The sequence below is a fragment of the Larimichthys crocea genome, chromosome XVII, assembly GCF_000972845.2.
Source record: "Larimichthys crocea isolate SSNF chromosome XVII, L_crocea_2.0, whole genome shotgun sequence".
NCBI lineage: Eukaryota > Metazoa > Chordata > Actinopteri > Sciaenidae > Larimichthys > Larimichthys crocea.
The window spans coordinates 17751157-17765258 of record NC_040027.1 but is presented as its reverse complement, the minus strand read 5'-3'; the positions used below and the strand labels follow the sequence as shown (position 1 = coordinate 17765258).

General features: G+C 39.2%; 1 protein-coding gene across 2 annotated transcripts; it reads left to right on the top strand.

The window, feature by feature from the left end:
* The first annotated feature begins 3998 nt into the window (after positions 1 to 3998).
* Positions 3999 to 13682, top strand: plin3 (perilipin 3). Of its 2 annotated transcripts, none has more exons than XM_027289886.1 (8): positions 3999 to 4133; positions 8598 to 8684; positions 8901 to 9099; positions 9420 to 9502; positions 9959 to 10190; positions 11925 to 12265; positions 12551 to 12769; positions 13182 to 13682. In XM_027289886.1, exons 2-8 carry the CDS (start codon positions 8619 to 8621, stop codon positions 13320 to 13322), a joined length of 1281 nt encoding a protein of 426 aa, XP_027145687.1. In that variant the 5' UTR covers positions 3999 to 4133; positions 8598 to 8618; the 3' UTR covers positions 13323 to 13682. The 2 variants fall into 2 exon arrangements, with proteins under 2 accessions (XP_027145687.1, XP_010728495.1); XM_010730193.3 differs by having other exon boundaries at positions 3999 to 4137.
* Positions 13683 to 14102: the final 420 nt, after the last annotated feature.

Below are 14102 nucleotides of genomic sequence, written 5' to 3'. Positions count from 1 at the left end.
TTATGTGCCGGACTATTTCTTGGCTTGGACCACTAACTTCATGAAGTCTCCAGAAGTCCTCTGGCTTGCAACTGTTGCAGGCCAAGAAATAGTTTGGCGCATAATCCCCCATAAAATGGCAAACTGTCATGTTTACACGCCAGTTTTGTACAGTTTAAACAAACAAGATATAACATGTTGATTAGTGAACTTTAGAAGTGTAGACTGTTGGATTTTACCACTAAACAAAGCCAGGCTAGCTCTTTCCCTCTTTCTCAAAGTCCAGGAAGTTTCAATCTAATCTAAGTGGCTAATGGCTCCAGCTACATATTTACCATAAGGACTTTACAGTGTTATCAATCTTCACATCAAACTAACAAGAAAGCACAGTTTCCAAAATGTGAAACTATTTCCTTAAACAAGCCACAATACAGTTTCATATCACAATATTTTGATCAATGCATCCGATGAGAAAGAATGTTAATAATGGATACCACTCTTATGAGACTCAAGGTCAACTGCCTGTCTCTTTATTATTTCAGCATGATGGAGGAGTTCTTTCACACAGCTGGTGCATTACTCTAACCTTGGTTATGCTTTATTAATATGTTATTGGGCAGAATATAGTAAGGGCAGAGGTCCATATCAAGTTTCAAGCTGCATATGATTTGTAGCTGTGTTGTATGTTACTGATACCTTGTGTTGCAAACCTCCGGAAATTTGTTGCAGGATGCTGGAAATAAGATTCCCATCAATGGTGTATAGCGCAGATGAAACCAAGCAGATTTGGTCAGCTATTAATGGATGGAGCCTATTTTCTATGGTTTTCAAGGCTGCTGACAATGAAGAGCAGAAGGTGAAACAGGAGGGAAAACAAATGCTGAGCCAAAGAAATATTTGTGATGTGATCTGTTCTCAATGCACCTGAGACTCGTGATTTAATAGTAAACATGAAACAGAGCAAATGGATTTCATTATGGCATAATTGTACTGCTCCTTTCATTGCCTAGCAAAAGGCGCTTTGATGATGAAGGATATGTTATTGAAACAACTAATCTTCCACACAGAACGCTTCAAACACTTAAAGTGCACATGGGATTTGAACATCCAAAAATGATCATCATGATCCCCTTTGCCTATTTTGCTCAATTTGTTGTGATTTTGATTCTAAAGTTGTTTTAATTTGAGTACGTTTACAATTTTAATGGATGTTGTGTGTAATGCACAGCATATGCAAACTCTACACAGCACTGCATCCGCTGTCCAATTGAGTCTTTTCTTACTCGTTTTGCATTATTTATTGGTGCTATTTATTGCCTTGTATAAGCCTGCTAGTGTCTTTCTTTTCTATTATGAACAAATGATCTGAGAGTAAAAGGCATAAATCTATATAAATAAGATTTGTGGGTTCTGCTCTAACATCCATGAAAATCTGTTCAAATTGCCAATTTATTGCTCTTATCTTGAAAGGTACGTCTTCATGCAGGAAAAAAAGAGAGAGGGGGGTGGGTGATCATTTTCCTCTAAGGGATGAGTGATTTTCCTGTTATCTACTAATCTTCAATTACTCAATATCCAGAACAATTTTGGCCTCAATCAAGTGATCCAGTGAAGCAGAGTTAAGAGTTAAGCAGGAACAGATGAGAGCCTTCAGGGCACATGTTGCTAACTCCTTTGCAGGAGAGTGTGGTGATACTGGTATGCATGGATTTGTGTGTTTTAGTTAAAGCCATAAAATGCAGAGGTCGAAATCGCTTGGTCATTCATAAACATATCAAACAATAAGAGGGAAACGAGCCACACAACTGCGGGTCAAGACAACACACGCATGGTTCCCACCTCACGCTATTTTCTCACTCACTCTGACCCATTTATTCTCATGGCCTCAGTCTGGTGTTTTCAACTGATACAAGTGCAGCTGGGATTTTAAACCTGGCCAAAACAAACCTACAATAGGTCCTATTTAATGAAATTCTGATAGCAACATTAGAAGTAATCGGTTTCCTTTCTCTGGAGGCTGGTGCCGGCGTTTGGGAAAATACAAAGGAGCACATAATGAAAACTGTAATGGCTTGAATAATGAAAATCCCTGCTAAATGAAAAGGGAAAGTTAATAGAGTTCTAGTGGTGATGATACACAACATCCAGTAGGGGAAGTCACTGTGCTGGCTTTACAATAATAAAATATGTGAATGCCACATGAAGAAGAAAGCTTATGTGAAAAGTACATTAAACAAAAAACTATTATTACAGTCTCTCCTCTTATATCATCCATGCCTCATTTTCACTGGAGCTTTTTAAACATGTTTTTAATATTTAATAGAAAGAAGACTCTTCTTCAGGGATCTGCAGTAAAAAAAGATCTTAAGGATGTAGCTGAATGAGTTAAGCTCAGTGAGGGTGAGGCTAGAAAAAAAAGTCTAAGTTGACTTAATGGGTAAAGACTGCCCTCTCAGGGTTTACTACGTCAATTGCAGTTAACGTGGTTGCCTGACTTTCAGCACAAATCAGCCATCTGGTTGTAAACACACACAGTCGATTATAAAGAAACACCCACACTGGCTTTTTACTGTGTGATTCACCCAGAAAAAGTATTTTTAATTGTTGTTTGATAAATGGTTTATAACACATAATGTAGTACCTTTGTTTCCAAATGTTTTTGTCAGCAACTATAACTTCTAATATGAAGCATCCATGACTGGTGTATAAACATTCACCAAAAAAATCAGTAACACAGTAAATAAAAATGGTTATCTGCTTAAAAATGCCAAACAGATGGAGTTAAAATAACAGTGTTAGCCACATTTTACAAAACAAAAGAGAAAGTTGAGGCTGAAGTTTCATTTTTGACCTTTGAATCATTCATGTACAACCACCTGTTATGATGTAACTCCATCAACTTTTTTTTATTTTTAGTCAGTCAGTTACAACATCCAACAGCTGTCAGACTATTCAACACCAGCATGACTTAATGACTTTTTTTCTATATATTTCTTATTTATGATTATCCACCTTGTGTATACAAGCTGCTGTGACAGGTTTGGGATCAATAGGGTCTATCTTATCTTATCTTATATTATTTTTATCGTATCTTATCTTTTCTTATCTTATCTTATATCAAACGTATTGTGTAATGTCAATCAAATTTTAATCTGAAAAGTGACAAGTGACTAAATCGAGGTCAACACCATTGCCCATAAAGTTGAATTTTGTTTTCAGACACATTCCTCCTTTTATTCCTATTCATACACATCAGGCTAATTGTGGCTTTAATTTTCACAGTGATATGTTTGGAAGAGATTGCTCAATAAAGTTTTGAGGAGATACACTTTAACTTTATGGACAATGGCGTAGTTTAAAATTTAATAGTAAAGTATGAGTGCTTCAAAATCATACATAAAGACAGTACTTGAAGTTTCCATTACTTCCATATATACGTTTCATATAAACTACACTCTGTGAATATATCTTAATATGTTTCTTATCAGGTTTGAGAATAGAATAGAAAGCTTTAATTGTCATTGTACAACAGACATACTGTGGAAAATACAGGTGCTAACGAGGTGCTGGTCCTAATATAGGTAATAGTACAGTACAGACAAAGATAAAAACATAATATAAATACAAATGCAAAAATAAAATATGGATGCTATACAAAGAAAACAGGGGGTATTCATAAAAAGTGAATGCTGCATCTTGCTTGTATTTGCATAGCAAATGGTAAAAGCAAGTATACAATTATTGCACGTGAGGTATTGCTCGTGACACACAGGTAAGATTATTGCACAAGAGGTTGGGGGGCTCGTGCATGTGTGTATTTTTGATTTGATATAAAATGATATTAAAACAGAGACAATAACAAATTAACAATTAACACAGGGTTGTAATTGTGTACGAATTCTGACTTTTATTCACATTTACTTTACGCCAGATGTGACAGCTGTGTCCTGCACTGGGTGTCCGTCACCTCCGTGCTGTGATTTGATTGGTTTAAAGTTTCAGAGGCACGCCCACACTCCGCCTGTGTCTGCCCGTGCTGAGAGCTCAACAGTCCGGCAGAGAGAGGAACCTCGTTGTGGGCAGGACCGGGGTCACAGACGAACATCACACCACAGGTCACAGGAGGACAGAGGAACAAGAGGCTGACAACAGAGGTCGGTGAGGATTGACAGCTCTGTTTTACTTCTTTTTTATTTTAAATCAACTTCTCAAAGACCTGTTGCTAAGATTGCTAATGCTACTTGTAGCCTAGTTAGCCTACTTCCTTTTTTTTAATTTTAAAGTTATGATAGACACTTTAAAAGTTCAAACAGCTCCTCATCTGGGGTAAAGTTCATCAACCAAGTAGGAAATGACAGCTGCTGTGTTGGTAATAAAGCTGACCTCATGAGAGGACACAGTGTCAGTGTTAACCATCAGCTAATAAGGCTGTTTGTGTGGGGGGTAAGTCATCCTCACAGCTGGATGGACAGCTCACATTTGTCATGTAAGAAGACTGCCAACACAGCATTGTGTGTAATTGCTTACCATGATATTTAGCAAAGTTTGGTATAACGAATAACTTCCACCTGTGACCTCTCTGTGTTTGGAAATGTTGTCCTGATTTATTTCCTCTCACAAGTTGAGGCCAGAGCACATTAAATGAGCCAAGAAAAAAAACATCATTTTATGTGACCGATTATTGATTGTTGAATCTTATGACCCCCCCTCTCACATTAATGTTGGGACACCCCCAGGCTCGGGTCTGACTAAGCGCTTTCCACTACACTATTTTAGATAAAGCCTAAGCTGATGTCTGCCTGTGAGGTCGAGGACAGCTTCAGCCCTCTTTAACCCACTGACTTGCAGTGGTCTCTCTTATTTGTCTGCTGTGGCATGTGTCTGGACAGTTTCCTGGAGATATACCAGCTTGTCCATTGATATCAAAGGTCACACAGTGGCGTGAGCTCCAAAGAGAGCGATCCCTCTTCTGAAAGAGGGCGATGTGGCTCAACATGGTGAGGATGTGACAAATTGTTCTCTAATGCAATAGGAAGAGGCCAGACAGCCTTTTTTTTTTTTTTTTTTTTTTTTTATGAGCGCTTTGCTGAATCAGTTGTCAGCGAGATGATTATTTCAGAAAGTGTAAAAGAGCTACGGTGGTGTTGCATAACAGCCCTCCACATAATATGTACCGCGTCACTGAAAATTATCTCGGGTTCATCTCAAACTTGATAGCGGGAAGGATAGTGACAGACTTTGCTTTGTAATAAAAAGCCAGTGAAGATCGCATCAATGTTGCTCAACCGAGCTGTTGCAACAAAATGCAATTTGCAATCACACAGAGCCCGTAGAGACTGTCTGGAACACCACGGGTCATAGAAACATCAGAAAAAGTATTTTATTATATAAGTTGACATCTAAAACAATTTGTGAAATGAATAAACAGAAGTTCTATACACAGTGTGGAAAATGTATTCAACACGTCAACACTTATTTCATTAAAAATGTTGCCAATCCAGCTCTTCGCTGGAAGTTTAGACCAGACATTTGCAATCTTGTGTGGTCCCTGGCTCTTGAGCTTCTCCTCTGACTAGCTTCCTGAATGCGTGGCTGAAAATGTTGCAAGGAGATCTTGTGGGTGGTCGGGTGATGATGGAGGTAACCAGTGCCAGTTGCTTTGTTGCTCATTAATGTTGTTAAGTTGTAATGTTGCAGAGGTCTTGGGCAAATCTCTACTGATTGTGTAATGTTTCTGGTGTGACCGCTTGATAACAAAGGTTTTATGTACTTGGTGTGGCTCCAACTGTGTGGAAGTACTAACCTACTAACATGCACTAACTCAGCTGATTCTACTTAGCACAGGCATGGATGTGACGCATGTTATGTCACAATTTCTTGACTCTGTACTGAGTTAAACCTGTTTGGCTTCAGCGTAGTTTGAATATGTTCTCTCTCTCTCTCTTAGCATTTCCTTCTATCAGCTTGATGTGTAGCCTGATCTACCTGAGCATTTACTGCATGTGGCAACAGGTTACAGCTGGTCAGTTCGCCTCCAATTGTTACTTCTGTATGTTTCCCCAGCAGTGTGCTAACTGAGACGATGTCCGTCTTTGACTTGTCTACCCTTATACATCAGGTCGACCGTGGCAAACGCTTGTTAACAGTGTTCCAGGGAATACAGGTGGACTCCACTTATGTTTCGCTGTGCCATCTGGTGGAACACAAACAGATGTTGTCCACATGTTTGGAGCGCCAGAGAGAAAAGGGAAAGAAGATTTGCTGCTCAGTTGTGATGCCTCTTAACTTGCCTCACTGGCATCTCTTAGTCATGTTTTTGATTGTTTTCATAATCAGTCAAATTACCGATTATTGTCATGATTAATTCATTTGGTCTGTACAAAAAATAATGCAAAATAAAATGAATTTATCATCCTTCATAACATAAAAGCCTTCCAGCCAACAATAAAAAAACAAAAAAACAGATATCCAGTTTAGTATCGAATAAGACAAATTTCTACTGCAAAATTACTTAATGGTTAAATAAATCCTCAATTAATGTCAACATATTTTGATATGCATTACATGCAGTACACCGATAACCACCAGGAAGGTTTTGTCTTCAATGCCGTTTCTTTGTGCGTCAGTAGTATTACAATTAGAAACTTGGTGGATCGGTGTACCATTGGCCAAAAAAAGAATCCACTAAACTTTGGAGGAGATCCAAATCACAGGCTGGATACATAAATAATTTTTACTTTGGTTAACACTGCGAGACAGGTCAGTTGTCAGACAGAAATATAAAGGATAGTGATGGGCAGATGTCGTGGAAGACTGGGTTATTGGCTTTAGCAGAGGTCTGTGCTCTCCATCATATATATTACATTAGAACTCAAACTAATGTAACGCCGTGGATTGATGGCACATAATTATGATAATCATTTACGTCATGTTCAAAGCAAAAAACTCCAACTTCTAAAATGAATATTTGATGGTTCTCTATGCTGGTAAGTTAAATATGTTTGGCTTTTTGACTGTTTGACTGACCAAATAATTCGTCCACTAAATAATTAGACTATTTTCTGACTTTTTATATTTTAATTAACTGATTTTTTTTTTTTAAATGCTAGTCTTAAATTACATACAGTATACCATGTTAGAGGATTTTATTCATATCACCCACTCCTAGAAGAGACATTCCCTCATTATTGGAGGTTGATGCTGATTTGAGGACGACTTACAGCTTCTTCTCTTTACTTCAAGATGAATAGAAACTTGATATATATCTCTATATCTATATCTATATATATTATATATATATATATATATATAATTGTACTACTGATTGATTTAATTACAGTTTTCACCCGTTTCTGTGACCCAATTACGGATCAGATTTAGTTTACTTCATTGTATTAATGCGGTAGGGTAGTTTTCACTGAAAGCAGTACTTCATTTGAGTAATTCTTCTGGCCTAGTTTTCATTTAAAGCAATATTTTACTTTCATAGAAGTGTGGCACTGCTCCATATTTCACAGAAGAATTTTCACTTCGTATAAATGACGTTGAGGTTCGTTTTTGCCTGCACACCTTCATGTGAGCTTGTGAACAATCAATCTCCATCATTAGTGCCCTGCTGGTCCGCAGTTCTTACCATTATTCATGGCCTTTCTCTTGACTCTAATCTATAACTTCAAATTAGACTCACCTCTGGGTCTCCAGAATACTTTCTCATGATTTATTATGTCTGTGTTCCTTTTATGTTGTGGTAATCATCACCTTGAAGCAGGCATAACCTTGAGAAGCCAGTAATGTGTAAAGGACAGTGTGCGTATACTAAAGTATTAAACTAAATCAAAGAAACAAGCCTGGGCTTGTTTGTGTTTCAACTTCTGACACCTCCACTGAACAGTTATCGGTTACTGATAATAAACTAGGAGGAAGAAATTAGTCTTTTGACTCGTCTGCATTACCATAGAGACTTTAAAAACCTACCTCAGCCACTATGAGGTGTTCATTATTCTCACATTCTATAATATGATCTCCCTTGACACACACATTATCATGAAGCTCTCGAGTCATGTTTTACTCCTCTGCAGTGACCTCCTAGATTTAGAAGTCAAAGTGTGTTTAACTATATAACTACACATGCCATTGTACACATTGATCCATCACATGTTGGCCTCATTAAACCCACTGATGTTGAGAGTTTATCTTTTCGAGATGCTACATAGTTAATGAAAAAATGCAAAAAATATAGATCTGGGAGATAAAGAATAAAGAAAGGACTTGCAAATGCATCATCCAGTTTTTAACATTCAACTTTTCTATAGCGTAAAGACTTGAACTGTTTGCTCGGCTGCAGCATTTTGTTTCTTAAGTGCAGTTTCATCCTCATTGCATCATAGTGTTGACAAATGAATTTTACATGGTTGACTCGCCTCGCTGCCTATATTATTAAACGGTCTGACAGGACAGCAATTCCATTTCTAAATTCAGAAGACACACTGCCTCCCTGCAAGATAAAGTGTATCAGCCACTTAAACAAAAAAAATATGAGAGAGGGAGATTTATTTCATCATGCATACCAAGCAATGTGATGTGAATCTCTATTTCTGACACTCTATATTCCATGTCAGAGATTGAATCCAGCAGTCACAATGGCAGACAGCGGGAAAACTAATGAGACTGGAGCAGCAGCAGAGCCAGCTAATGGAGACCAGCAGGTGAGGAGCACCGTGACCCAAAATTATGCCTATTACAAAACTGACTCATATTATGAACTCATTTGAAGCTTAGAATTTCATGTTGATAAGCTACTGGGGGAGAAATCAATCATTATCCCTAAGAGACTACTGCAGAGCTTTTCTTTACGCAGTCAGGGTTGTATTGCACATTTTTTTATCATTTCAATGACGGTAATGTTTTTTTTTTTGTCCTAGAATGTTGTTTCCCGAGTGAGCAATTTACCTCTGGTCAGTTCAGCTTGTGAGGCCGTCTCCAGCGCCTACAGTACCACCAAAGACAGCGTGCCCTTGCCCCTGAAGGGAGTGATGGATGCAGCAGAGAGTGGGGTCCGAACCCTGGGAGCAGTTGCCACCACGGGGTCCAAACCTCTCTTGGACATTATAGAACCACAGCGTAGGTTCCTCTCTCTGCACAAAATATGATGTAATACATGTGCAACGCCAGACTAATTTACAACACACTGAAATGTACTATAAAAGAATGTTGCAAGCTTGTTGCATATTGAAGGTGTGAAACTGATGCCAGGTCCACTTGGTGTAGCTCTGGGCTACAATATGACAAGAATAAAAATAGGTTTCTTCTTCTAAGAACAGATTTTTTATTTTTTTTTAGAACATTTACTGGAGGTGTCATTTTAATCTTTAAAACACTTTCAATTCTCACTCCACTGCAAACATGAAACAATTGCTGTTTCCGTTGTGTACCTATTTCAGTTGCGACAGTAAATGAGTACGCGTTGAAAGGACTGGGTAAGATGGAAGAGAAGCTGCCTATTCTTCACAAACCAGCAGACAAGGTGAGTCTTTTACTTAGTTTGTCTTTGAAGATCTTTAATAATTCAGTCAATCTGAATCTTACAGAGTCATTGTAGTTGTTATAAGATGTGTAGTAACTTACACATTCCTGTATCAAGATACAAAGATAGCACCGGTCATTAGCTTTCTAGATAACTCCATGAGTCCTATTACACTCCAGATAACCATAGCAACCATGTTTATACTTACCCCTGGATTAAAAAAACAACCAAGCCATAAGTGGGATAAAATAGGTGTGTTCTAGCCTCCACCATGCCTTGTTTTTATCATCTTGGTGCACCCTGACACCCTCACTTACTCTGTTAAATTCTCCTCAGCCGAATGGTCTCAAATGTCTGACTCTTATCTGTCGACAGGATAAGAGCTATGTTGAAAATGCATAATACGACCACCATTCCTCTCCAAGCACGGCACATAATCGTCTCTTTCTTCCTCAGGTGGTGTCGGACACAGTGGGTATGGTGTACCAGTCGGTAGCAGGGGCCAAAGATGCCGTAATGGGGGCTGTGATGGGCAGTGTCGAGCTGACCCGGGCAGCAGTCAGCGGAGGCATCATCACCGCCATGGGCACCAGGATGGGCCAGATGGTCAGCAGTGGGATGGGCCTGGCCTTGAGCCGATCCGAGGACTGGGTTGACCAGAACCTACCACTTACTGAGAGGGAGCTGGGTCAGTAGCTATCTTGAATGTGGGAAGCATAATGAGTTCATAAAAAAAAACAAAAAAAAACAGGGGAGTTGACAAACCATATGTCTACTGCTGAGGTATAGACAGGTGTGTTTTGACAGTTGGATCAAATGAAGCTGAAATAAGGCTGCAATAAGAATTTATTAGTCATGGCTGAGTAGCCAGATGATCGTAAATAAGCAGAGTAGCTTTTCTCTGACTTTTATTCTATCTGAATGGATAAAAATAATTTTTGATCACATAACATAGAAATATACTTGTGTTTTATTGTAGATTAGATGAAAAGTACCAAGCATGCCATGGTTTTCTCTCCTGATTATGATTGAAACTTAGAGCTGCTGTCGCTGCAGGGTTTGATAGATGTAAACAAAACTTTAATAGTGACGAAGCCCTTTGAATTAGTTTTATTGTCATCTATTGTTTGTTTTTGAAATAACAGATGATTCCAACCTATGTTATGTTGGCGGTGCTTTAAATTTGGATCACTACAATGTACATTTTATATATACAGTGTATTTCATGAAAGCAAAAACAATCACTCCTCTTTCTCTATATTCCTTTAATTGACATTTGTAATCTGCTACACCTCCGTGATCAAATTTTTGGCTCTTTTTTTTTATTTTTACATACTACATTAGCACTTGTGATCAAAAGATTCAAAGGCAAAATAATTGTACATACTTCCACATCGGCAGTGGTATCCTATCTACATTTCTAAAAGTAATATTTCAGGTTCAAGCACAATAATTAGCCCTATATCTCTAACATTACTGCAAGACATTATAAATTTTAGCTGACATAACTACCATTTACTGAAACCTAATTTATTCCATAATTAATATGCGTGAATGATTTGGCACTTACTATGAGAGACAGCAACCATCAGTGTGTCCTTGCTTCACTGATCTATATATCAAACAGCAAATTTGTTGAGACTGTTTTAATAAATTATCATTACTGAAGCAAGAGACGGTGATGTGGCAGGATGGGGGTGGTCTTGAAAAGGAGTGTTAAATTCTACCACATTAACTGGATCTGGATACATGAATGGTTGATGCTATTCATAGCGAGCTAGACAGGACATTACAATGAACTTCCCCTCTGTGAACTTGGCCCGTAAGGCACCTGCAATTTCCAACACTCACAGCTTTGACACCTGCTACTATGATATCATGTTATCGTGACAACCTGCCATACTCCAGTATAGCGGTAATACTCAAGAGGCCATCCTCTTCTCTGGTTGTGGATGTAAAAAAGATGCAACTGTATTCAGCAGCAAAGTGCCCATAACGGCAGTACTCAGGGGATTTTGGATTTGTTTGATGGTTGCTCTGGAATAGGCCCGCCAGAATCACTAAAGTGGCTTTTAACAGAGGCACGGGGAGACAGTGTTACTCTGCATATGCCATAGCTTCCACAGAATGATGACTGGGGGGAGTAAACTGGCTCCCAAGTCTTTTTGTCTCTCCTGAGCAGATGTGCTTTAACTCTGTCAGAGTAAAGTAGCCCGACTTGCAACAGATGCACACTAAGAGGAAGCCAAATGTGACTCCATTCATCACTCAAAACATGCTCATTGACCCATGCCACAAAAACATGTTCATACACTGAATTTCTTCACATAAGAGTTAGTGCTCACACCTAAATATTTAAAGACATGGTAAAAATTGTATATATAGCCCTGTCCTCATTAGCTACATCGCTATCCTCTTTCAGCTGCTGTGGCTGAACCTGCCACCAGCGAGGTGACTGCCCCGCCAGCCAGCCCCAGCTACTTTGTCCGCTTGGGAAAACTCTCTGCCAAAGTACAGGAGAGAGCCCTACAGCACTCTCTCTTCCGTGCACGGCATGCCAGGGATACCACCTATACTGCAGTGGCTCAGATTACCAGCACTCTGGATCTGCTAGAGAGCGCCCGTACCAGTCTGGGTACTGCAAGTAACCAGATCGGAGGAGCCTCAGAACAGCTGCTTCAGCGCTGGACGGAGTGGAAGCAGAAGCAGGCTGGAGCTGGACAGACCGAGTCAGAGCCAGATGGGACCAAAGATGAAGCTGAGGTCAGGGCTCATGCATTTGGGAATTGACTATACTGTACATATAATGTGTACTCCACATGGAATACTGCTTGAGCAAATGAAAGATATCTCGGGGCATGATGAACAAAAGAGTCCCGAAATGCAGCAATAAATCATCAATATCATTAATATGGGATGGCTAAACTACCTAAGCCTCGGGAAGGGAATTGGGTTTAATTTATATGTTCCAGCTATGGTATCATCTGTCATTTAATATGCTAATGATCATCATTAACGTCTATTCTCATTCCCACTTTCTGTTCACAGCAGCTGGAGTGGCGGGCTCTCTCCATGGTGCGCGGTCTCAGCGACCAGATGAGGTCAGCATGTTCCAATGTGGTATCAAGCGCTCAGGGTCTGCCAGGTGCAGTCCAGGACCAGCTAGCCAGCGCTAAGAGATCAGCTGAAGAACTGCACTCCTCTCTGGGGAACACGAGCACCATCACACCCCTCCTTCTGGAGCGGAGCCGTCACCACCTGACCCAAGTACTAATTGCGCCGTGCTGTCTCCACCGCAGTGTTTTTGTTTTGCTGCATCAGCGTAGCTAAATATAGTTTAGTGCTTGTTTTTGTTTTTTTTCTATTCTATTTTCACTTAACACAGTTAGTGCCTTCATTACATTTTTATTGGTGCTTCAGTGATACCCGTAGAGTCTTAGTGAACGGAAATTAATCAGGGAACTCCTGCATACTTTACATAAACAAACACTGATTCTCAGGGGTTTCTGCTCATCCATATGCATTTATGAAACTAGGGCAGTCAAGCTTATGTATTTAGTAATGCGTACTGTACAATATGTCCTTCCCACAATAAGCTTTTTGAGGTAAAGTAGTTGTTTTGGTTACGGTTCAGCAATTTAGTTGGAAGTAATACTAACTAGTATGTGCTCGTTCCCAGGTTCAGCAGTCACTGGATGCTGTCATGGAGTATCTACTGAACAACACACCACTCAACTGGCTGGTGGGACCTTTTGCCCCTCAGATCACTGAGAAGGTGGAGGGAGATGTGGAGATGGAGCAGATTGGACCACAAAACTAAGACTTTGAGACTTTGTTGTGTTTCTCCATGAGCTAATCAATTTTGGTGACAGAAGATTGGTGTGTGCTGTAGATGGACTATTTTTAAAAAATATATACATAAATATATATACCTGCTTGCTTTAATGAAAGTAATCATGTTTTCTTCTTGATGCACTGAATTCAAAAGTATTAGTTGATGACACTACATTTGTGATGTAGAATTTTAATAACTGAAAGCTCTGACATGTGGCCTTAAACCAGTGTTTCTCAAACTTTTTACACCTTGTACCACGTCTGAAGATTCATCTCTGCAAGTACCACCATCAGCTACAGACAGTTCATGCAGGATGCAGGTTTATTAATAAATAATAATACTCTTTTTATTTGTTGACTTTTGTTGAATCCTAAACAGAGCTAGAGCTACATTGGTGTGAAAGAGGTTCTCCTAATCCACACTTCTCTTCCTCATATTTCAGATTTGGAGCCATAAACAGTGTTTCATTTTTATTTTTTTTTACCTCCTCTTACTATCTTACCATCACACAGCTCATAACTACTGATGTATGCAGACTACCTGCATGAATGTGACTACAGAGCAGCCTGATTTTGAAACAAAATGTTACAGGAAATGCAACACTTGTTTTATAAAACACTCCTGCGATCTCATAGTTTTACCATTTTCATTAAAAACAAAATATTAAGGTAGTATTAAATGTATTTAAGAGATTCTTCCATGTATCAGCCAAGGGAGCTCACGTACCACCAGTGGTGCTTATACCACAGTTTGAGAACCAGTGCC